At 35.6% G+C, this 23,717-nt stretch overlaps 1 protein-coding gene across 2 annotated transcripts; it reads left to right on the top strand.

The window, feature by feature from the left end:
- Positions 1–4,588: 4,588 nt before the first annotated feature.
- Positions 4,589–15,023, top strand: LOC127508339 (GTPase IMAP family member 8-like). Of its 2 annotated transcripts, XM_051886178.1 has the most exons (5): positions 4,589–4,753; positions 4,860–4,898; positions 11,992–12,630; positions 13,080–13,620; positions 14,781–15,023. In XM_051886178.1, the coding sequence occupies exons 1-5, from the start codon at positions 4,741–4,743 to the stop codon at positions 14,848–14,850; spliced, it is 1,302 nt and encodes a 433-aa protein (XP_051742138.1). In that variant the 5' UTR covers positions 4,589–4,740; the 3' UTR covers positions 14,851–15,023. The 2 variants fall into 2 exon arrangements, with proteins under 2 accessions (XP_051742138.1, XP_051742131.1); XM_051886171.1 differs by lacking the exon at positions 14,781–15,023 and having other exon boundaries at positions 13,080–14,391.
- Positions 15,024–23,717: the final 8,694 nt, after the last annotated feature.

Below are 23,717 nucleotides of genomic sequence, written 5' to 3'. Positions count from 1 at the left end.
TCTAAAAACAGCTTATAGACATTATATATATATATATATATATATATATATACATACAGTCAATGATTATAGTACATACGAACAATATATATGTAAAATATGTATAGTTTGCTATATACTGCTTAATAAAACAAAATGAAAATTTCTTTTACTTGATATACTGTTAATTAGCGTAAAAACATTAAGTGAATAATCAAACATCATTATATTTTTTATAACTGAAATGTTTGGACATTTAACACTTAATTTAAATCATAATTATATAATTAATTAGATTTATAAAAATCATAAATATAATTATATTGTAGGGCAAGTGCAAATGAGTGTATAAACTAAGCTATCAGGCTAATTCGGGTATCTGTACATTTATCATAACTTGATTTTGCAATTAATTACTGTATTTGCATTATTGTAAGGGTAGGTTTAGGGTTGGGGTAGGTGTAGATGTAGATGTTAAAAAATCCCAATCTGATAAGCAGCAAATTAAATGTATTGTTATTTTATGGCAAGATGTTTGATAATTTCTTTTAGGCTTTCTGAGACTCAAGACTCAACTAATCTCTGCGATTCTCCAGCTGTGATCCTTGGAGAGTCTTTGTCCACTCAAACTCTCCTCCTCACCGCGCATTAGGAAGATTTAGACACACGTCCTCTTCAGGCAGATTTGTAACATCTTTAGTCGATTGGAACTTCTTAATTATTGCCCTGATGGTGGAAATGGGGATTTTCAATGCTTTAGCTATTTTCTTACAGCCACTTTCTATTTTGTGAAGCTCAACTATCTTTTGCTGCACATCAGAACTACATTCTTTGGTTTTCCTCATTGTGATGAATGATTACAGGAATTTGGCCTTTGTGTTTCCTCATGTTTTTACTCCTGTGGAACAGGAAGTCATGACTGGAAAATTTCATGTTCATGATCAACCTGGTGTGCTAAAAAAATGTAAATATGAATGGGAAAATACTTTAGAGATATTTTACTCATAAAAAATTCTAGGGGTGCCAATAATTGTGGCCAACATGTTTTGGAGAAAAACATTTATTTCATAATGTGATTTTCCCCCCACTTTCAATTCTTTTCCTTCAATGAAAGTTTAGATTTTTGCTAATTTTATGAATTAAAGGGTTAGTTCACCCAAAAATGAAAATACTGTCATTTATTACTCACCCTCATGCCGTTCCACACCCGTAAGACCTTCGTTCATCTTCAGAATGCAAATTAAGATATTTTTGTTGAAATCCGATGGCTCAGTGAGGCCTCCATAGGGAACAATGACATTTCCTCTCTCAAGATCCATTAATGTACTAAAAACATATTTAAATCAGTTCATGTGAGTACAGTGGTTCAATATTAATATTATAAAGCCACGAGAATATTTTTGGTGCGCCAGAAAAAACAAAATAACGACTTATATAGTGATGGCCGATTTCAAAACACTGCTTCATGAAGCTTCGGAGCGTTATGAATCTTTTGTGTCGAATCATGATTCAGATCGCGTGTGTAAAAAGGCCAAACTGCTGAAATCACATGACTTTGGCGCTCCGAACTGCGGATTCGACACGCTGATTCATAACGCTCCGAAGCTTCATGAAGCAGTGTTTTTAAATCGGCCATCACTATATAAGTCTTTTTTTTTTTTTTTTTTGGCGCACCAAAAATATTCTCGTGGCTTTATAATATTAATATTGAACCACTGTACTCACATGAACTGATTTAAATATGTTTTAAGTACCTTTATGAATCTTGAGAGAGGAAATGTCATTGCTCCCTATGGAGGCCTCACTGAGCCATCGGATTTCAACAAAAATATCTCAATTTGCATTCCGAAGATTAATGAAGGTCTTACGGGTGTGGAACGACATGAGGGTGAGTAATAAATGACAGAATCTTCATTTTTGGGTGAACTAACCCTTTAAAGATCAAAAGGATAAACAATGGAGATTTATTTTTACTTTGATCATATTTACCAAGGGTGCCAATAATTCTGAGCACAACTATATTATATATACAGGTGCTGGTCATATAATTAGAATATCATCAAAAAGTTCATTTTTTTATTATAAATTATTTTTAAAAATGAAACTTTCATATATTCTAGATTCCCTACATGTAAAGTAAAACATTTCAAAAGTTTTTTTTTTAAATTTTGATGATTAGAGCGTACAGCTCATGAAAGTCCAAAATCCAGTATTTCAAAATATTAGAATATTTCCTAAGATCAATCAAAAAATGGATTTGCAAAACAGAAAAGTTCAAGTTCTTTAAAGTATGTTCTTTTGTGCACTCAATACTTGATCGGCAGGACATATTACAGCAAATGACTTGCTCCTAGCACAAATTACAGCATCAGTGAAGTGTGGCATGGAAGTGATCAGCCTGTGGCACTGCTGAGGCACTATTGAGCCTTCAGATCATCTGTATATTGTTGGATCGACTGTTTCTCATCTTTCTCTTGAAAATATCCCATAGATTCAGGTCAGGCATATTGGCTGGCCAGTAAAGCACAGTAATATCATGGTCAGCAAACCACTTGGAAGTGGTTTTTGCACTGTGGGCAGGTGCTAAAGTCCTGCTGGAAAAGGAAATCAGCATCTCCATAAAGCTTGTCAGCAGATGTAAGCATAAAGTGCTCCAAAATCTCCTGGAAGATGGCTGCATTGACTCTGCACTTGATAAAACACAATGGACCAACACCAGCAGACGTCACGGCCCCCCCAAATCATTATTGACTTCAGAAACTTCACACTAGACTTCAAGCAGCTTGGATTCTGTGCCTCTCCAGTCTTCCTTCAGACTCTGGGACCATGATTTCAACATGAAATGCAAAATTTACTTTTATCTGAAAAGAGGACTTTCGACCACTGTTCACTGTCCAGTTCTTTTTCTCCTTAGCCCAGGTAAGATGCTTCTGACGTTGTCTCTGGTTCAGAAGTGGCTTGGTAGTCCTTTTCCTGAAGATGTCTGAGTGTGGCTGACTCTTGATGCGCTGACTCCGGCTTCATTCTACTCATTGTGAAGCTCTCCCAAGTGTTTGAATTGGCTTTACTTGACAGTATTCTCAAGCTTGCGGTCATCCCTGTTGCTTGTGCACCTTTGCCTACCCAATTTCTTCCTTCCAGTCAACTTTGCATTTAATATGCTTTGATATACACTCTGTAAACAGCCACCCCATTCAGTAATGACCTTCTGTGACTTACTCTCTTTGTGGAGGGTGTCAATGATTGTCTCCTGGACCATTGCCAAGTCAGCAGTCTTCCCCATTAGTGTGGTTTCAAAGAACAAAAGATACCTGGAATTTATACTGTAGGGATGGTCATTTAATGAAACTCAAATGTAAATATTCTAATATTTTGAGATACTGGATTTTGGACTTTCATGAGCTGTATGCTCTAATCAACAAATTTAAAAAAAAAAAAACTTTTGAAATGTTTTACTTTACATGTAGGGAATCTAGAATATATGAAAGTTTCAATTTTTAAAATAATTTACAATAAAAAAATGAACTTTTTCACGATATTCTAATTATATGACCAGCACCTGTATATATATTCCTTATTTTTCATTTACCATGCTGTTAGAGTTGTATTTAATGTATTTGATAAATGAACAGCGACACAATAAGAGGTTCTGAAAGTGCTGTAATTGTGTGATCACTTTGCTTATAGTGGGTTGTGACAGACTGCTGCATTTGCAGTTGCATTTTTCCAGTTGCCAAATATGTTATTGTAGTTAATGTAGTGATTACTTCCATTTCTGGAGCTATGGCATTCCATCGCTGTCGGAGATGTTAGGTGTCTCTAAAAAGATCAGTCACAAACATGATCCCTGCACGGCACAAAATTAATTCCATAATTTTCCAGTGGGCTTATGCATGTAGCTATTTTACATGTGTACTCTATATTTTTGTATAGTAATGAAAATAAAGCTTTCATTATTTTTTGTGGCGCAGGTTTGAGTCTCAGTCATAAATGAAAATTGTTAATCTGTTGTTGGAACAGTTTAAGCCATTTACACCAATAGGACGTAGGCTACAAAAGAAACAGAAAAGGAATGAAACTACACCTGAATAACCTGAATAAACTCCAAAATAAGGCTTGTTTTCATAAGGTGTTTTCAAAAACATCAACATATCCTAGGGGCCATTCACACAGAACATGTTTTTTTTGTGGTTAAAAACATGAGACATGTATGTTGAATGAAGAAAAAAAGAAGAAGAAAAAAAATCAAGCTCTAGAGATGCGTTTTTTAAATGTTGAAATAGTTTTAAACTCAAAATTGACACTATTTACTATTTAATGCACATTGCTAGTCTTGTGGTGAACAATTAATCTGTACAAGTAAATACACAGAAAAAATAGTCTTAGTAATCTTTGAAAATTTGCTTCCACTCTGGAATGGCGTTCCTTCTCTGATGATGTCAGTTTGAGGGCTTGGACAGAATATCTTTAACCAACCATTAGTTTGCTGTGAGCGAGGGATGGAGAGGAGGTGAGCTAAAATAAATACCCACCCTCGATTCAATATTCCGTTTCAGTTAGAAATATGTCACAATATTTCACAATATATATATGTCACAATATAGTAAAGTCAGTAGTAACTTCCTGTTCACACGGACTTTAAACGTTTAAACTGTTATACTGTTTATCAAACCCTGCATGATTAAAAATAACAATAACAAATAAGTGATTGAATGATTTACAGCCTTTTCTGTTAAGTATTCAAAACCAAACGGAAACAAAATGAGTGAAAAAGGTGAGTATCCTACATCTACAAGTACAGCATTGCAAAACCTAGAAATAATCTATAGATATATTTATTCTACAATATCAATACAGATATCACATTTGTTTCCTCACAGTACCTCTGATTTCAAACGAAGAGGACAATAATTTGGCAGGTAAGACCCATTCAGTCATTTCACTTCAGTGTTAGCAGATGTAAGCATGTACCTATATTGCGAAAGAGTCTTTTTACCCAAAATTAGTTTCATTTCAGCCATTTAATTTCAGGGGCTGGGAAGTTCGCCTCGTCTTAAATAAGCACTGATAAAGATTTTATACTAATTATTTTAGTGTGACATTTTACATACACTGTGATTAAATTAACTTTGATTCTTGCACTTTTTCTGCAAAATTACCCGGGACACCCGGGAGGTGGTGTTACGAGTCAGTTAACCTGATAATCGTGTCACACATATATACACACATTCACAGAATGAGTCACAGCAGATTTCTAGTTCCCAGCATGCTTTGCTTCTGACTGTTAAAGGAGAGTAAATGTTAAAATGAAGTGTTATTTCATGTGTTTTTCTCAGTATTAATATAGGGGGAGATCTGTTAGTGTTTAATGTTCTATTATTTTGGGATTTAAAAGGTTTTCTGGTATGTGTGAGTTTTTGGGGTTATCATTGAGCCGAAGAGTAGAGCCTGTGGTTAGGATGATTGACCAATCAGCATTAAGGCTAAAATTACTTTATTTTAAAAAAAATAATGGCTGTGCGCTCTTCAACACAGTGATAGTCTCTCTGATAAACACTTTAGTAAGTGCAGGTGTGCTTTTATCAACTAGCCTGAAAATATGGAGCATTTATAATGTAAATAATTTTAAAATATAAGAAATATTAAGCTATATATTTCTCTGCATATGTGTGAATAAATATATCTGTGACAATAGAATTCCATGGTCAACAGTGTCAAACGCTTCTCTCAGATCTAAAAGCATTAAAATGTCCCCAGAGTCAAAAGAATTGAAAGTGGGGGGGAATCACATTATGAAATAAATGTTTTTCTCCAAAACACGTTGGCCACAATTATTGGCACCCCTAGAAGTATATTCCCATCCATATTTACATATGGATGGGAATATACATATTTTCTTTAGCACACCAGGGTGATCATGAACATGAAATTGTCCAGCCATGACTTCCTGTTCCACAGGAGTATAAACATGAGGAAACAACAGGTTCAAACATGTTTGAATCAATGGTTTTCACACAACTTCTCCAGAGACAAAAAAGACGGCAAAAATTGCACCGTGCATTCGGCTTTAGGAAATAAGCATTGCTACCAGCTTACTGTACTTATTTTTTCAGTTGCGTAACAGTAGCTTTCAAACTCAGTAACAAGTAGAGTTGAGAAACAACAACAGTTTCACTTTTAAAAAACAAACAGAAGGTTCTCATACATACATTCTTCTGCAGATAAATACGCACCTGAAAATTAATTAATGATAATTAAGAGGGAAACAGAATACACAAACTTTTTTTTGTTTGTTTGTTTAAAATGTATAAATGCAGAAAGGTTTCTGTAAGGTTTGGTTTAATAGAATATAAAATTTGTACAGCAAATCATTATGTCTAAGGAGTGTCCTCATAAAAAATGAAACCCCAACAATGCTTCTGAACATCATATTTGTAATGCTTAGAATCAAGACCATCAACTGAAGTAACATGTTTACACTGAAAAAAAGAAAGAACACAAGCAGAAACACAAGAACTACAACTGACTTCAGCCACAGCCTTTCTCTCTTTCTTTCTTAGAGGAGGATTAAACAACTCCACAAACAGCATTATCAGCTTCACTTATTACTAACCAGACTGACTTTATTGCTGAAATAAAGTTATTAACTGAAAATAATAGTTTAGTTTGAAGTCACCGTTACGGCGGTTGGTGTTTGCTTTAGTTGGGCTCTTTGGCCTTGAATTTTTAATGTTTGTTTCTCTCTCTCTCTGGCTGTTAACTGTGATTGTTATGGTAAGAAAAGCAGAAGCGAATATAATCAGATGATGTTTGTCACGCGGCAAATAACACAAGATCCAGTAGCAAATGCAACAACAGTTTATTTAGTCCACAGCAGAACAGAAAAACAAGGCAAGATGGTCGGATGTAGAAGTGCAACACGTAGAACAGGCTTTGGTGACTGCAACGGGCTAGAACACGCTGTCCACACGAGCATGTAATCCACAGACGATCAGAATAGGCGAGATAATCCACACTCGAGCAATAATCCAACACAGAGAAACTGGAGACAAGACAATACTGCTTGGAACAACAGAGAACAGATGTGAACACCCGAACGATCTGACAATGAACACAGCAAACACAAGACTACATATAGGGACAATAACGAGCCACACCTGCGACTGATCAATAGCTGATCAGCGCAGTCAGTCGCTACGGCAACACTAATCGACGAACTGACACTGACAGCACAACAATAACAGACACACACACACACACACACAGAGACAGCGAGAATGAGTCAGTGAACCCATGAACCGTGACAATGTTGGCTACTTGTTGATAATGATGTTGTCATGTAGTTTTCAGATTCATTGATCTTATCAACATCTTGAATTCCTTAATCACTTTAGACACCCACAGACATCAAGAAACAAGATACAGTTGTGCTCAGAATTATTGGAACCCTTGGTAAATATGATAAAACTAACAGATGAAACTAAGAAAAAAGAGCTTTTTGGCAGCAAACCCTCCAGATGGGTTTGGTGCACACATGGATAAAAAGTACCCCATGCCCACGGTTAAATATACTGCTGGATCTTTAATGTTGTGGGCCTATTTTTCTGCTGGAGGTCCTGGACATCTTGTTCAGATACATGGTATCATGGATTCTATCAAATACTAACAGATAAAAAAAACAAAACATGACCGCTTCTGCTAGAAATCCAATAATGGGCTGTGATTGGATCTTCCATCAGGACAACGATCCAAAACAAACGTCAAAACCAACACAAAAATGTGTCCCTGAGCACAAAATGAAGCTTCTGCCATGGCCGTCCCAGTCCCCTGACCTGAACCCTAAAGAGAACTGAAGAGAAGAAGCACCAACATGGAGCTGGGAATCAGAAGGATCTGGAGAGATTCTGCATGAAGGAATGGTCTCTGATCTCTTGTCAGGTGTTCTCCAAACTCATCAGGCATTATAGAAGAAGACTCAGAGCTGTTATCTTGGCAAAAGGAGGTTGCAAAAAGTTTTGAATAAAAGGGTGCCAATAATTGTGGCCAATGTGTTTTGGAGAAAAACATTTATTTCATAATGTGATTTCCCCCCCACTTTCAATACTTTTCCTTCAATGAAAGGTTAGATTTTTGTGATTTTTTTTTTTTTTTTTTAATTAATTAAAGAACAAAAGCAGATGCAGATTTATTTTTACAAGCTTCTTTGTTCATATTTACCAAGGGTGCCAATAATTCTGACCACAACTGGTGACATGAGTCATGCTGCAATGCATGCTGGGAGCCAAGGAGGAGTTTTGTAGAAGATGTACGCTAACATGTTCACAATAATCAATAATGTGAAATTAATAACATCACCAATGCCATCAGATATCAGGCTCTAAATGGGATTATTATGTTTTTCATCATCACTGGATCACAATTTTTCTTGCTTGTCCTGCCACCATAAACACAGTTATTGCAACCAGAGGGAAAAAATATATATACAGTGGGGCAAAAAAGTATTTAGTCAGCCACCAATTGTGCAAGTTCTCCCACTTAAAAAGATGAGAGAGGCCTGTAATTTTCATCATAGGTACACTTCAACTATGAGAGACAGAATGGGGGAAAGAATCCAGGAAATTACATTGTAGGATTTTTAATGAATTAATTGGTAAATTCCTTTGTAAAATAAGTATTTGGTCACCTACAAAAAAGCAAGATTTCTGGTTCTCACAGACCTGTAACTTGTTCTTTAAGAGGCTCCTCTGTCCTCCACTTGTTACCTGTATTAATGGCACCTGTTTGAACTCATTATCAGTATAAAAGACACCTGTCCACAACCTCAAACAGACTCCAAACTCCACTATGGCCAAGACCAAAGAGCTGTCAAAGGACACCAGAAACAAAATTGTAGACCTGCACCAGGCTGGGAAGACTGAATCTGCAATAGGTAAGCAGCTTGGTGTGAAGAAATCAACTGTGGGAGCAATTATTAGAAAATGGAAGACATACAAGACCACTGATAATCTCCCTCGATCTGGGGCTCCACGCAAGATCTCACCCCGTGGGGTCAAAATGATCACAAGAACAGTGAGCAAAAATCCTAGAACCACACTGGGGGACCTAGTGAATGACCTGCAGAGAGCTGGGACCAAAGTAACAAAGGCTACCATCAGTAACACACTACGCCGCCAAGGACTCAAATCCTGCAGTGCCAGACGTGGAAACATCATGCTTTGGGGCTGTTTTTCTGCAAAGGGACCAGGACGACTGATCCGTGTAAAGGAAAGAATGAATGGGGCCATGTATCGTGAGATTTTGAGTGAAAACCTCCTTCCATCAGCAAGGGCATTGAAGATGAAACGTGGCTGGGTCTTTCAGCATGACAATGATCCCAAACACACCGCCCGGGCAACGAAGGAGTGGCTTCGTAAGAAGCATTTCAAGGTCCTGGAGTGGCCTAGCCAGTCTCCAGATCTCAACCCCATAGAAAATCTTTGGAGGGAGTTGAAAATCCGTGTTGCCCAGCGACAGCCCCAAAACATCAATGCTCTAGAGGAGATCTGCATGGAGGAATGGGCCAAACTACCAGCAACAGTGTGTAAAAACCTTGTGGAGACTTACAGAAAACGTTTGACCTCTGTCATTGCCAACAAAGGGTATATAACAAAGTATTGAGATGAACTTTTGTTATTGACCAAATACTTATTTTCCACCATAATTTGCAAATAAATTCTTTAAAAATCAGACAAAGTGATTTTCGGGATTTTTTTTTTTTTTTTTCTCATTTTGTCTCTATGTACCTATGATAAAAATTACAGGCCTCTCTCATCTTTTTAAGTGGGAGAACTTGCACAATTGGTGGCTGACTAAATACTTTTTTGCCCCACTGTATATATATTGAGAGATTTAATGTCTTTTATCTTGATTTCATCTAAGGCTGTGACTATGTTGTAGATCTTGTGTTTCTCTTTTGTGTGTTCTTGTTGTTTCTCGTTCCTTCAGTGATTCTGCTTGTCATCATCAGCTGTCTTCAATAATGCTCAATCATCACTCAGTTATACACTGCCCGGCCAAAAAAAAAAAAGAAAAGAAAAAGTCACTTCTTGGATGTAAATAGGCAAATACAAGATCTTGACCAAAAATTTATGCACATCTTGATGGAAATAAATGTTGCAATGTTATTTCTATCAAGATGTGCATCAATTTTTGGTCAATATCTTGTATTGACAATGCAAGAGGTGAGCACTCTGTAAAGTCTCCTCCAGCACATCCCAAAGACTTTCAGTGAAATTAAGGTCTGGACTCAGAGGCGCCAATTCATGTGTGAAGTTAATTCTTCCTGCTCCCTCCCAACCCAACCTTTTTAACAAATAGAACTAAGAGAGTCAAAGTAAATAATCTATCTCAAGTAAAATACTGTAGCACTTGCGTTCCACAGGGCTGTGTTAACATACCAGTTCTTTTCACACTGTACACTAATGAGTGCTCAAGTAGGCACTCACAGAACTACGTTCTGAAGTACTCATATGATACAGTAATCTTAAGTCTGCTGAAAAAAACAAGACTCTTCTTCTATCTATTATTCTGAGATTAATTTGATTGATCATACAGAGATTCAGACTCTGTATGACCAATGTACATTGAACGAGGCTAAAAGGATTTTAAGTGACCCGTCTCATATACACTTTTACCCTCTGGAAGAAGGAATTCCCCGTTACAAACAGAACAGGTTTAAAAAACTCTTTGTGCCGGTATCAGTCAGACATGGATTAGTGACGTCTACCTATCACTGTAAAAAATTGTGCTATAAAATAACGGTAATCTACTGGCAGCTGTGGTTGCCAGTAATGTGCTGTTAATTTACAGCTCTCCTTTTTTACAGTATGTTACCGTAATACTACCATAGAAATTAACTAATTTCATTTGGGAAACCGATTGCTTCAAACAGTTTGAGTTTAAAAAATAGTATTATACATCGTTAGTACTTCTTTCATTTGAGTCAACTGAAAATGAATATTTCTTAACTGCAAACACTTAAAGTATAATAGTAAATTAATAATATGATTTTAACTCAAATCTTTGCAGTTTGTCTAAGCTAGCAATAGCAGACATATATGTGTTAAAGTACTTAACAAACAGCTTATCACTGCATCAGTAACTACACAGTTGCTGCCATTAAATAAAGCAACATGCAGCATAACATCAGTGTTTCTCAGCTCATCACTGACTGAAGCACAGGCTCTGCTCTCCAGCACAATGGTGACCCACAAAATGAATGAATTAAACTAAAAGATCTCTCCTATATCATCTTGTACAAAAACACATAAAACACTTCAGTTCAATATTTACTCTCCTTATCAGTTATTGACTTTGCATAACTTTTTTCTATTAACTTGCACTAATATTTCAGTGAAATTAACTTGTTTAATATGGTAAATGAAAATTTGTTTTTGTTTTATGTTACGTTTGACAGAATATTACTGTTTTTTTTCCTTCATTTTATGGTAATCTACTATCAGCAGGGTTGGCAGTAAATTGCTGTTTTTCTAGTTTGTTTCCATAAATTAATTTACAGTTGATTACTGTTAAATTAGGTTTCACTCTGTTTTTTTTTTTTCATCTTACACCTTTAACCCTTTAAACCCCACAGCAAAATCTTCAGTTTTAAATGAAAACTTGTGTCCATACTACAGAGTATTGGAGTAACACTGAAGCAGTGTTGAAATTAATAAGATAATTAAGTGATTAATTAAGTGATAATTGAGAATTAGTGATGAACACCTGCTGTTAACAAGCAGAATCACTGAAGGAAAAGAAACAACAAGAACAGAAAAAAGACTAACAGAAACACAAGAACTACAACTGACTTCCAGCCACAGCCTTAGATGTCAGCCTTACAGTTTTGTAAATAGGTTTTAAGCTAAAACTCCACAACGCTTAGGGGGACTCCTAGTGATAAGATAAAAATCTTTGTGAATACAGCCCCAATTAGTAGAATTATTTTTAAATGCTTTTTAATTTGACTCACAGTATCAGCCTCATCTGAACTCAGGATTGTTCTGGTGGGTAAAACTGGATCAGGAAAGAGTTCAACGGGAAACACCATCCTGGGTCAAAAGTATTTTAAGGAGGATGTTTCACTAGTGTCAGTTACTAAAACCTGTGAGAGAGGAGATGTAAAGTTGGGTGACCGGATCATCTCAGTCATCGACACTCCAGGCCTGTTTGATACGACAATGTCAAAACAGAAAATGAAGGAGGAAATAATGAAGTGTGTCATTAAGTCTGTTCCTGGTCCTCATGCATTTCTGCTGGTCATCAGACTGGATGTGAGGTTCACAGATGAGGAGAAAAACACAGTCAAATGGATTCAGGAGAACTTTGGAGAAGAAGCTGCATGTTACACCATCATTCTGTTCACTCACGCTGATGCACTAAAGGAGAAACCATTTGATGTGGAGATCAGAAAAAGTAATAATCTCAAGGCTCTTGTTAATGAGTGTGGAGGCAGATTTCACTCATTCAATAATGAAGACAAGAGGAACCGCAAACAGGTCACAGAACTGCTGATGAAGATTGAAAAGATGGTGAAAGAGAACGGAGGAGGACATTACACTGATGAGATGTACCAGGAAGCTCAGAGAAGGATACTAGATAGAAAACAGTTCTGTAAGTGTGTGTTTGGCTTTTTATTTCTGATAAGGCTTATTCTTTGAAACATATTATCATAATGATATAAACGATATAAATGATCAAGTATTGATCATTCCTGCATTCCTTAATTTCTTAGGCCCAGTTTCACAGAATTAGGCCTTAGTTCAATTAGGACATTTAAGTAGCTTTTATAAACGTACACTAGAAAAAAAACATTACTGATGTACATCTTGAGACAAAACAATAACACTGGTGTATTTTATGATATGTCAGTACAAGTTTCTTTCAGTTAAAACAGCTCAAACATGCATTTTAGTCTGAGACTAGCTTAAGCCTCATCTGTGAAACTGAGGGACAGTATTTAAGAAATTAAGAATTTAAGTAGATCTATTTAATCTAAATGTTTTTTTTTTTTTTTTTCTGAATTGTAATTGATGTATTTTATTTGAAATTCTGATGTACAGGGTCAGAAAATCCTCGGATTGTGCTGCTGGGTAAAACTGGATCAGGAAAGACCAGTGCAGTAGAAACCATTGTAGGCCAAAGTTTTGAAAGGAGAAATTCTGCTACTGAAACCTGCGAGCTAAAAGAAGCACATGTGGATAAAAAGAGCATGAAAATAATTGACACTCCAGGACTGATTGATGCAGCAGAGAAGAAGGTGAAAGAAGAAATAGAGAAGTTTGTCTGGATGTCTGCTCCCGGTCCTCATGTGTTCCTGCTGGTCATCAAACTCGCAGATGAAGAGGAAAACACAAAGGATTGGATTCAGGAGAACATTGGAGTACATGCTGTACAACACACCATCATTCTGTTCACTCACACTGATAATCTGGGGGGTAAATCATTAGATGAGTATATTGGAGAGAGAATGTTTCTTCAATCACTGGTCAACAGCTGTGGAAGCAGATTTCACTCATTCAACAAACAGAACAGAAGCGATCACAATCAGGTCACAGAGCTGCTGGAGAAGATTGAGAACATGGCAGAGGACAATGGATGGAGGTACTACACAAATGAGAGGTTTAAAGTAATTATCAAAAGAAAAGAACATAGACTACGTAATGTTTCAGTAATAATTGGATCAGCAGGAGCAGCAGCTGTAGTAGCAGGAGGTGTTACCCTGGGAGTAACAACATTTGTGGCAGCACCAGCAGTAATAGTTGCAGGAGGAGGTCTAGCTTTAGTTGGAGCAGCTGGAGCTGGAGGACTAGCAATATATAAAAGATTCTTTAAAAAAGATTAGGACACTTTAGCTAACCATTTTTATGCATGACTGTTATGTCACAGTGGTTGTGGATGGATGACACAGTGATGCATACAACAAATTAAAAGAGGCATTTTAATAAGTGGCTAAAATAAGCAGAGACCTTAATGTTTAAATCTTCAGTATGATGATCATTCAATCTGAGTGCTTAAATTTGTTGTATATAAATCAAACGTTTTTGATTCATTCTTGTAAAGGTAAATGGGAATTTTGATTGTGCTTATGATAATAGCTCTCCATACATCTTCCATGACACTTTGCTCTCATATATTAGGAGCAGTTTTTAGTTTAATGTTTAAATGTTGTTCTTTGTACTCAGGTGGCTTTATATGCTTGTGTTCAGATTAGCATGAAAAATGATTTGTAGAATTAAACCAGTGCAATTAATCAAAAGTTCCCCATTTCAAATCAAGGACTGCTGAATTACATACATGATGTGATGGCTTTAAAGGCCACCGCTGTGTAAATTCAGCATACAAGAATTTAATAAAATCAGGCTGATGAACTTACTGTTTGTTGAAGTCTTTGATATTTTATAAGTTAAGCAGGCCTACTGCTACACAACATCATGTGTTTGGCATAGGCAGAGTTTTGGGCAGAGTCAATTTATGATTTTGTGGGAGCTATGAATAAAAATAAATTAAAGAATTCATATTTTCTAATTTCATTTGTCTTATCCTATTATTTTAGTGAAGAAAATTAGGGCTAAATCATTTTTAAATACAACAAACCAAGAAACCCATTCTCTCCCAACTCGTGAATCATATTGAGATGACCCTCTTCTCGTTCTGTTCCCGCTGTAGTTTAGCCTTTTGCTAAATGGCTAACTAAACTAAATTGATATTTATTCATTGTTTTTTTTTATTTTTATTTTTTTTTTATAAACCCACAACTAAAGGAGAGGGACTCTAACTCTGACGCTTCCAACATCAACATCTACACAACTCAGAAATGTAAGAAAAAAATGATGAAGATGCTGAAGATCTCGATGAAGAAGTTTATTGCAGCGTAGCAGTGACAAAGTACATGTAGCACCTTGGGTTCATCAGAGTCGGAATGAACTCAGAACATCCAAATCTCAAACCTTTTATCCTGTTACAGTTTACCACTCTTAATGTATATTAAATTGCTCCTGTTGTAACAGCTGTGGTCTGTATGTTAATGAAGTTGAGACACCTCATTGTCTGAGATGGTTCTCTGTGTCCCACACCCATTCCCATTCTACAATTGATGACCATTTGCTTAGGATGTGATCAACCCAAATGGTACATAAACAATATAACTGTTGACTTTCTTCTTCTCTATGATAATTAAGCTATTTTGGGGATGAGCTCATTCTAAAATATACTTTGGAGTGGAATCTGGGTCGGGGCAGACTAGTTTCTACAGAAAAGAGGCAGCTTCCTCTGCGAGATGTGTTTTTGACTCTTTGAATGATTGATGATCTCTTGACATTGTTGATATTTGAAATCAACCCAAACAAACCCACCCCGCATCTGTTTTCAGGCCTTCCCACTTTGCTCTCTCCAGTGCTGGAATGCTTTTCTAATATTAACGTGGTCCTAAAGCGCTTGCCCAGTCATAAACCTTCATTCCAGTGATATTCTTTTGAGCTCTTTTGTATTGTTTCACATCTCACGTTCTGCAGTTTTTTTTTCTTATTTTCAAATCTCCTTGTTGCTCCTTCTCTCTCCTCGACCGTCATAAGCCCCCTAATGCTGATTGGTTACACGTTTGTTGTTGGTGTCGGCCTGACTAACTTCCAAACAGTGTATTTCAAAATCTACTGATGAGTCAAACATACTGATGCATATAAACAAAAGAATAAGATGGTTGCAAAGTTTAGTAGAGTTACTGTGGACTACCTACTAACTATAACATAAGCACACAAGGCAACTTACACTCATTGGTGGGCACGTACTGCCGACTGTGGCGACAGATGTCGGTGCCGCAAGACGGGAGAATGAAGGCCGAGGCGGGAGATAGTTGGTTCGGCCCCATTCGCCAATAACAGCGGAATCCCAGTTGTCTCTGATGGAAGTTTGTTAAATTATCACAGGTGGGTGTTGGTGATTGTCAGCTCTCCATCAAGATGGCTCTTCACAAAATAAATCCACCTCTTCTTCATATCGTTTTTAGAAAATTTAAACAAGGAGACCGAGCTGTTTTGTATATTATCGCAACCAGGTTTTCTAACCAGAATGCATTGCTTTTTTCAGACGGAACAAGCCTATTATAGTTTTAAGGGTGGGGCCATGTTCGGTGGCTCTAGTGCATCATCAAGCCACCACCCAAAAAATCCTGAACACAGAATTGGTGAAAAACTGTTTAACGGTCTAACTCCACAATTCAGTACTACAGAGTTCACAGTCTTTGTAATGTGTTTCAGCAATACATTTGTAACATTTATAATGTGTTTAGAAACAATTCTCAGAATTGACTTTACAGGGACTTTAAGCGAAGAGTAAGGGCGGGGTTGACCTTGTTGCTATGGATGATGTCAACATGCTTACTAACTATGCCCACAGTGATTGGCTGATGGGGGAGGAGTCTCTGTCAGCTGTTTAATCATAGAAATATTGTAGAATGAGGTGTCATAGCCATATTCAAATAAAGTTTTTAAAGTACAAAGGTTGCTATATTCAAAGAAATATTTTAAAATGTAGGCTAAGTGTCACTAATTAAACAAGTATATGTTCAATTAATTGTCAGCCTCTTACATGTCTGCGTCTCAAGAGAATGAAGAATTCAGGCGACAAATTATGTTTTATAAGCAAAGTTTGGGAGGAGAACGTTGAAACAGTCTATCTAATCATCTCCATGATGAATTATATATACAGGTGCTGGTCATATAATTAGAATATCATCAAAAAGTTGATTTATTTCACTAATTCCATTCAAAAAGTGAAACTTGTATATTATATTCATTCATTACACACAGACTGATATATTTCAAATGTTTATTTCTTTTAATGTTGATGATTATAACTGCCAATTAGGGAAAATCCCAAATTCAGTATCTCAGAAAATTAGAATATTGTGAAAAGGTTCAATATTGAAGACACCTGGTGCCACACTCTAATCAGCTAATTAACTCAAAACACCTGCAAAGGCCTTTAAATGGTCTCTCAGTCTAGTTCTGTAGGCTACACAATCATGGGGAAGACTGCTGACTTGACAGTTGTCCAAAAGACGACCATTGACACCTTGCACAAGGAGGGCAAGACACAAAAGGTCATTGCAAAAGAGGCTGGCTGTTCACAGAGCTCTGTGTCCAAGCACATTAATAGAGAGGCGAAGGGAAGGAAAAGATGTGGTAGAAAAAAGTGTACAAGCAATAGGGATAACCGCACCCTGGAGAGGATTGTGAAACAAAACCCATTCAAAAATGTGGGGGAGATTCACAAAGAGTGGACTGCAGCTGGAGTCAGTGCTTCAAGAACCACTACGCACAGACGTATGCAAGACATGGGTTTCAGCTGTCGCATTCCTTGTGTCAAGCCACTTTTGAACAACAGACAGCGTCAGAAGCGTCTCGCCTGGGCTAAAGACAAAAAGGACTGGACTGCTGCTGAGTGGTCCAAAGTTATGTTCTCTGATGAAAGTAAATTTTGCATTTCCTTTGGAAATCAGGGTCCCAGAGTCTGGAGGAAGAGAGGAGAGGCACATAATCCACATTGCTTGAGGTCCAGTGTAAAGTTTCCACAGTCAGTGATGGTTTGGGGTGCCATGTCATCTGCTGGTGTTGGTCCACTGTGTTTTCTGAGGTCCAAGGTCAACGCAGCCGTATACCAGGAAGTTTTAGAGCACTTCATGCTTCCTGCTGCTGACCAACTTTATGGAGATGCAGATTTCATTTTCCAACAGGACTTGGCACCTGCACACAGTGCCAAAGCTACCAGTACCTGGTTTAAGGACCATGGTATCCCTGTTCTTAATTGGCCAGCAAACTCGCCTGACCTTAACCCCATAGAAAATCTATGGGGTATTGTGAAGAGGAAGATGCGATATGCCAGACCCAACAATGCAGAAGAGCTGAAGGCCACTATCAGAGCAACCTGGGCTCTTATAACACCTGAGCAGTGCCACAGACTGATCGACTCCATGCCACGCCGCATTGCTGCAGTAATTCAGGCAAAAGGAGCCCCAACTAAGTATTGAGTGCTGTACATGCTCATACTTTTCATGTTCATACTTTTCAGTTGGCCAAGATTTCTAAAAATCCTTTCTTTGTATTGGTCTTAAGTAATATTCTAATTTTCTGAGATACTGAATTTGGGATTTTCCTTAGTTGTCAGTTATAATCGTCAAAATTAAAAGAAATAAACATTTGAAATATATCAGTCTGTGTGTAATGAATGAATATAATATACAAGTTTCACTTTTTGAATGGAATTAGTGAAATAAATCAACTTTTTGATGATATTCTAATTATATGACCAGCACCTGTATACACAGACGAGAGCCGACTCACCTATAGTTACCTTGACAGTTTTCTGCATCCCTCCACCACCCTGACTCACTCTCGGCTGGTTCCTATTCCCAGGATATGGGGGAGCACTCTGTGTTTGGGTTCAATTGAGCTTGGAGCCTCTTCTTATTATTTGTAAGTGTGAACTGGTGAAAACAACTGCCATTTCTTCAAAAAGGATATACATTTTTTGTTATTAGTAGATATTCATAAAACTTTCGTAAGATAACAGATCATCATTAGAGCTGAATAGATCAGCAACAAAAATTAGGCAGCCTCAGTGTCGTATACACGCGACAAATGCGACCTCTGCAGGACGCAGCCTAAATATTCGCTCCAGTCCAGAAGGAGGCGGAAATGCGTCATTCATTGCTGTGTTAAACCGCGAACAGCCCGCGAAAGATACCAAATTTCAGATACGTAATATGGCAATCAAAAGGGGAAAAGAATTATCTAAGGAAAAAAGACAGAGACAAGATAGAATACTGAAGAAAATAATTTCTATTTATGAAAAGAATGAGCAATCTCCAGCCGATATCAGTATTTTATTTGAATTACAATCTGAATTGGACAATATCTATCAAAATTTAGCACGGGGTGCTTTTATTCGTTCTAGACGGAAATGGATAGAATATGGTGAAAGGAATACGAAATATTTTCATAATTTAGAAAAAAGAAATGTTAGTGTTAATAGTATATATAAACTTAAAATTAATGAACAACTCTCTGAAGACCCCCCACAAATTTCAAATTTTGTGGAAGAATTTTATAAGAAACTATACTCTGAACACAACAGTAATCAGAGCTCATACTTCCTCTCTTATATAAAAAATGTGGCTCAAGGTATTGATGAAACTCAGAAGGACTTTTGTGATCAAGATATATCCATTGACGAACTAAAAAAGAACATCAGTAAGTTAAAAGATAATAAATCCCCAGGGAATGATGGCCTTACAGGTGAATTTTATAAGGTATTTCAAGATTATATTTCTGAATTCTTATTATTGGTTTTTAAGGAGGCTATAGAATCTTGTAGGCTTCCCCCAACTATGTGTCAAGGTTTAATTACATTGTTACCTAAACCCAATAAGGATTGTTTGCTTCTTGACAATTGGAGGCCTATAACCTTAATTAATAATGACGCTAAATTGATTGCTCATATTTTTGCACAAAGAATAAAGTTGTGTTTAGATACAATTATAGATGATAGTCAGTCCGGCTTTATGCAAGGACGACATATTAGTAATAATATTCGGTTAATCTTAGATTTAATAGATTATAAGGATTACATAATAGATAACAGTTACATTCTATTTATAGATATATATAAAGCCTTTGATACTGTGAAACACGATTTTTTATTTGATTTATTGGATGTTTTTGGTTTTGGTCAATACTTTAAAAGGGCGATACAAACTTTATATAGTGACTGTAATAGTTCAATTAAACTTCCTTGGGGAACTACTCGTAGATTTAGCATTTCCCGGGGCATAAAACAGGGAGATCCGGCAGCCCCTTTTCTATTTCTCTTGGTCATGCAAATAATGGCATTACATTTACATCATAACTCTTTTCAAGGCATCAAAATTAGGGAAAAAGAAATTAAAAGTTGTCAGCTTGCTGATGATACAGCAATTTTTTTGAAAGATATATCACAGGTTAAAAAAGTTATAGAGTGTCTCAATATATTTTCTGAAGCTTCAGGTTTATCTTTAAATGTTAAAAAATGTACTCTTTTTCCACTTAAAGACAATAGTATTCCTTTAACCGAATTTGAAGGTATTCCAGTTAGGGAGGAGGTAACTTATCTTGGTATCAATATTTGTAAAAATCAGTCAGAAAGAGTGCAATCCAATTTTCAACCCCTTATGTTGAAAATTAAAAAGAAATTTGATATATGGCTCATGAGGGATTTGTCACTCAAAGGTAGGGTTCTTTTGTCCAAATCTGAGGGGCTATCTCGCTTAGTCTATCCTGCCAAAGTATTAGATGTACCAAAATCTTTTCAAAAAAAAATTGATTCAACCTTATTCAATTTCATATGGAAAAACAAGCCTCACTATTTAAATAAAAATATTTTATGTAATTCTTATGATCAAGGAGGATTGAACGTCCTTGATTTTGCTACTTCTAATACAACTTTCAAGTTGAACTGGATTAAACATTATATTAAGCATAAAGATAAGTTATGGTATATAATTACAAACCTCATTTTTGAAAAAGTTGGTGGTATAGATTTTCTCCTAAAATGCGACTTTGAAGTTAACAAACTCCCTATTCAGTTATCCAATTTTCATAGACAGGCTCTTTTGTGTTGGCTTCTTATATACAAACATAATTTTTCCCCCCACAAACAGTTAATTTGGAATAATAAAATCATTAAATATAAGAATAAATCAATCTTCTATAACAATTGGTTTAAAAATGGTATCTTAATGGTCTCACAATTGATAAATGACAAGGGGTACTTATTTACATATTCTGAATTTTTACAGACATTCTGTATTCCAATATCTCCACGAGAATACAGCATCGTATTTGATGCAATACCAACAGGTTTTTTGAGACTTCTGCAAGGCATCAGTGAATCTCACAAGCAATCAACGTTTAAAAAAGAGGTCTTGTTGAACGGTGTTGATATTAATGACAGTAAATGTAATAATACATTTTTCAGACGTTTGATTCATTGTCCTACAACATTTCGACATAAATTCTTTTGGAATGACCATTTTGAGAATATTAATTGGAGATTGATTTGGACTTATAACAACAAATACTGTATCAATAATAAAGTTAATGAAATATACTTTAAAATAATACATAAAATTTATCCAACAAACCATTTCCTAAAAAGATATAAAAATGATCTTTCTGAATCTTGTGTATTCTGTAAAATGGATACTGAAACTATTTTACATCTTTTTTTTGATTGTATGTATGTTAAATTCTTTTGGATTGATGTGGAATATTTATTTAATATGTTAAGTGGAATCCAAATTAATATAGAGAAAAGAGATGTTATTTTTTATTATGACAAAAAAGGTATAGATAAGAGTCATGTGTTTATGTTAAATCTTATAATATTACTTGGTAAATTTCATATACACAAATGTAAATGGTCTGAAAGGATACCTAATATCACCCATTTCAAGGCTGACATGAAGATTTATTTTGAAACATTACAAGGACTGTCAAACCGCAAAGCAATCAGAACTATAAACATTTACAAAGACTTAAATTCCTCTTCTTTAATTTAAATATACATGTATACCCTTTTTTTTTTTTTTTTCCTTTCTTTTTTTCCTCTAATTTCTGGAAATATTTTTTTTAAATATTTTTGATATGAATGTTACTGTTCGCAATATATAATAACTAAGGTAAAAGTGTTATTGATTCATGATGATATGAAACTCTTCAGAGCATTATCTGTGAAACATTTATATCTGTTGAATATATGTGAAATTTGTACAATAAATAATTTAAAAAAAAAAAAAAAAAAAAAAAAAAAAAAAAAAAAAAAAAAAAAAAAAAAAAACAGCCCGCGAAAGTGGTGCAGAGATCTGTTTGGTTCTGTTGGTAAATATATTCAGCTCGTGCGTGTTTAACATGTTTTACACCGATGATGTGATTTTACATCATTATGTGCTTGATGTTTTTATGACTGTCTGATGCTTTCTCGTATCAGTTTAAATGATTTACAGTTTAAGGAGAAACGAGCAGAAATCTAAAAATCCAGCAGCTGAAGGTAAATGTCTTAAATGAAGGTGATATTATTTATTATTACAGTATTTTTTTTTTGGAAAGCAGAATTCGTGTTTATTACCCTGTTTATTTTTAATTTTTCTTCGTCTCTGAGGAAACTTTTTTTTCTTTTACAGTTTTTCTCAATCTATTTGGCACATTTCTCCACATCTAAACACACTCTTACCTTAGCCAAACAGTTCAACTTTACAAATAAAGCACTGATTTTTTTTCTAGTAATGTATTCATTAAAAGTAAATACTCAAAAGTGTTTCTCTAAAGATTTTATAACACTTTCAGCTGTAGATGTACAAATACACTAACGAAATACACGTTTATTGTAATGTTTTTCCAACAGGTTTTGTTATTTGGGTCATTGAGCAAATAAAGCTTCAAAAACGGTATTTTTAAAAAATCTTTTCAAAACTGATGTAATGCATATTTTTGAGTCATGAACAATGTGTTTAAACAAGTTTCAGTTGTTACATGACATTTCAGTGTTTACATTTTTTTTTTTTTTTTTTTTTCAGGTGGTACAACCAAATATTTGTAAATATATAGTTGAAATGAGCTGGGTTTTTTTTTTTCAGTATTTGAAAGATATCTACAACCCTTTTCAATCCGCCACAGTGATCTATCAGGGTCCTCTAGATGTTGCATAATCAGGTTTAACATTATTACTGATAAACTTATTTATTATTAATAAAATATTTGCAATTGTGCCACCCTGACATTTGAGAAAATACAAATTGCCACTGTATCTTGAATTTCTTATAAATTACAAATACACTAAATAAAGTACAAATACAAATAAATAATTTCTTTCCACTGCACCAGTGTCCTCCACTGTATTCAGCACTTCTCCTATCCTCCTTTTTTACTTCCTCCTCTCTCCTCATATATGATCTCATTCTATCTGTTCCTTTCCTTCTCATTACACCCTTCCTCTAACCACACCACAACCTTTATGCATACATCTCTTTATTTATGTGTAAAGCCAGTAAAAATACCTGTGATTGTTTTTTTTCGTGATATATTAAAGTTTTGGTTGGATGTATGAACTTTGTGCGAACAATTTTGTGCGTAGTGTTTTGAGAAAATTATTCACATGATTTGCAGTTTCTGTGAAATAAATGAAAACACACAATCTGTTTAGGACAATTACAAAGTGTTCAGATCACTGAGTTAACTGTTTTGAGAAATGTGTCAAATCGATTGAGAAAAACTGTAACCACATTGAAACAACTTTTTTTCTGTGTGGAAATGATAAAGAAAGACTGTCCTGGAGATAAAATATAGGGTATATGATATTTGAAGAAAATAGAGTAAAATAAAGATAAATCGATTTTTATGCAAATAATCTATTATAAATGTCTTATAAAATCATGATGTGTTAGTGTTCAGATGTTGAGCATGAAAGCGCAGATGGATGTGATCTGCTGTAAATCAGTAGGAACTGATCTGTCCATGCTGGATATTGAGGATTTCATCAGTGAAATCTGTCAGCTGAAGAAAGAGGTGGCGTCACTGGAGGCAAAGCTGAGAGAAAGAGGAGACAAACCCAACAGAGAGGTTTGAGCGGCTCATTTCATCCTTCAGATCAATCAAACCAAAGTTTTGTTA

The sequence above is a fragment of the Ctenopharyngodon idella genome, chromosome 1 (assembly GCF_019924925.1).
Source record: "Ctenopharyngodon idella isolate HZGC_01 chromosome 1, HZGC01, whole genome shotgun sequence".
In the NCBI taxonomy this organism is placed as follows: Eukaryota; Metazoa; Chordata; class Actinopteri; order Cypriniformes; family Xenocyprididae; genus Ctenopharyngodon; species Ctenopharyngodon idella.
Note: the sequence above shows the minus strand (reverse complement) of the source record. Positions and strands in the feature narration are given on the sequence as shown.

What these genes read in the sequence shown, in the direction of transcription:
- LOC127508339 (XM_051886171.1), top strand. An exon ending in AGAGGACAATAATTTGGCAG is followed by an intron (nt 4,899 to 11,991) that starts GTAAGACCCATT and finishes TTTGACTCACAG; the next exon opens with TATCAGCCTCATCTGAACTC. An exon ending in ACTAGATAGAAAACAGTTCT is followed by an intron (nt 12,631 to 13,079) that starts GTAAGTGTGTGT and finishes TCTGATGTACAG; the next exon opens with GGTCAGAAAATCCTCGGATT.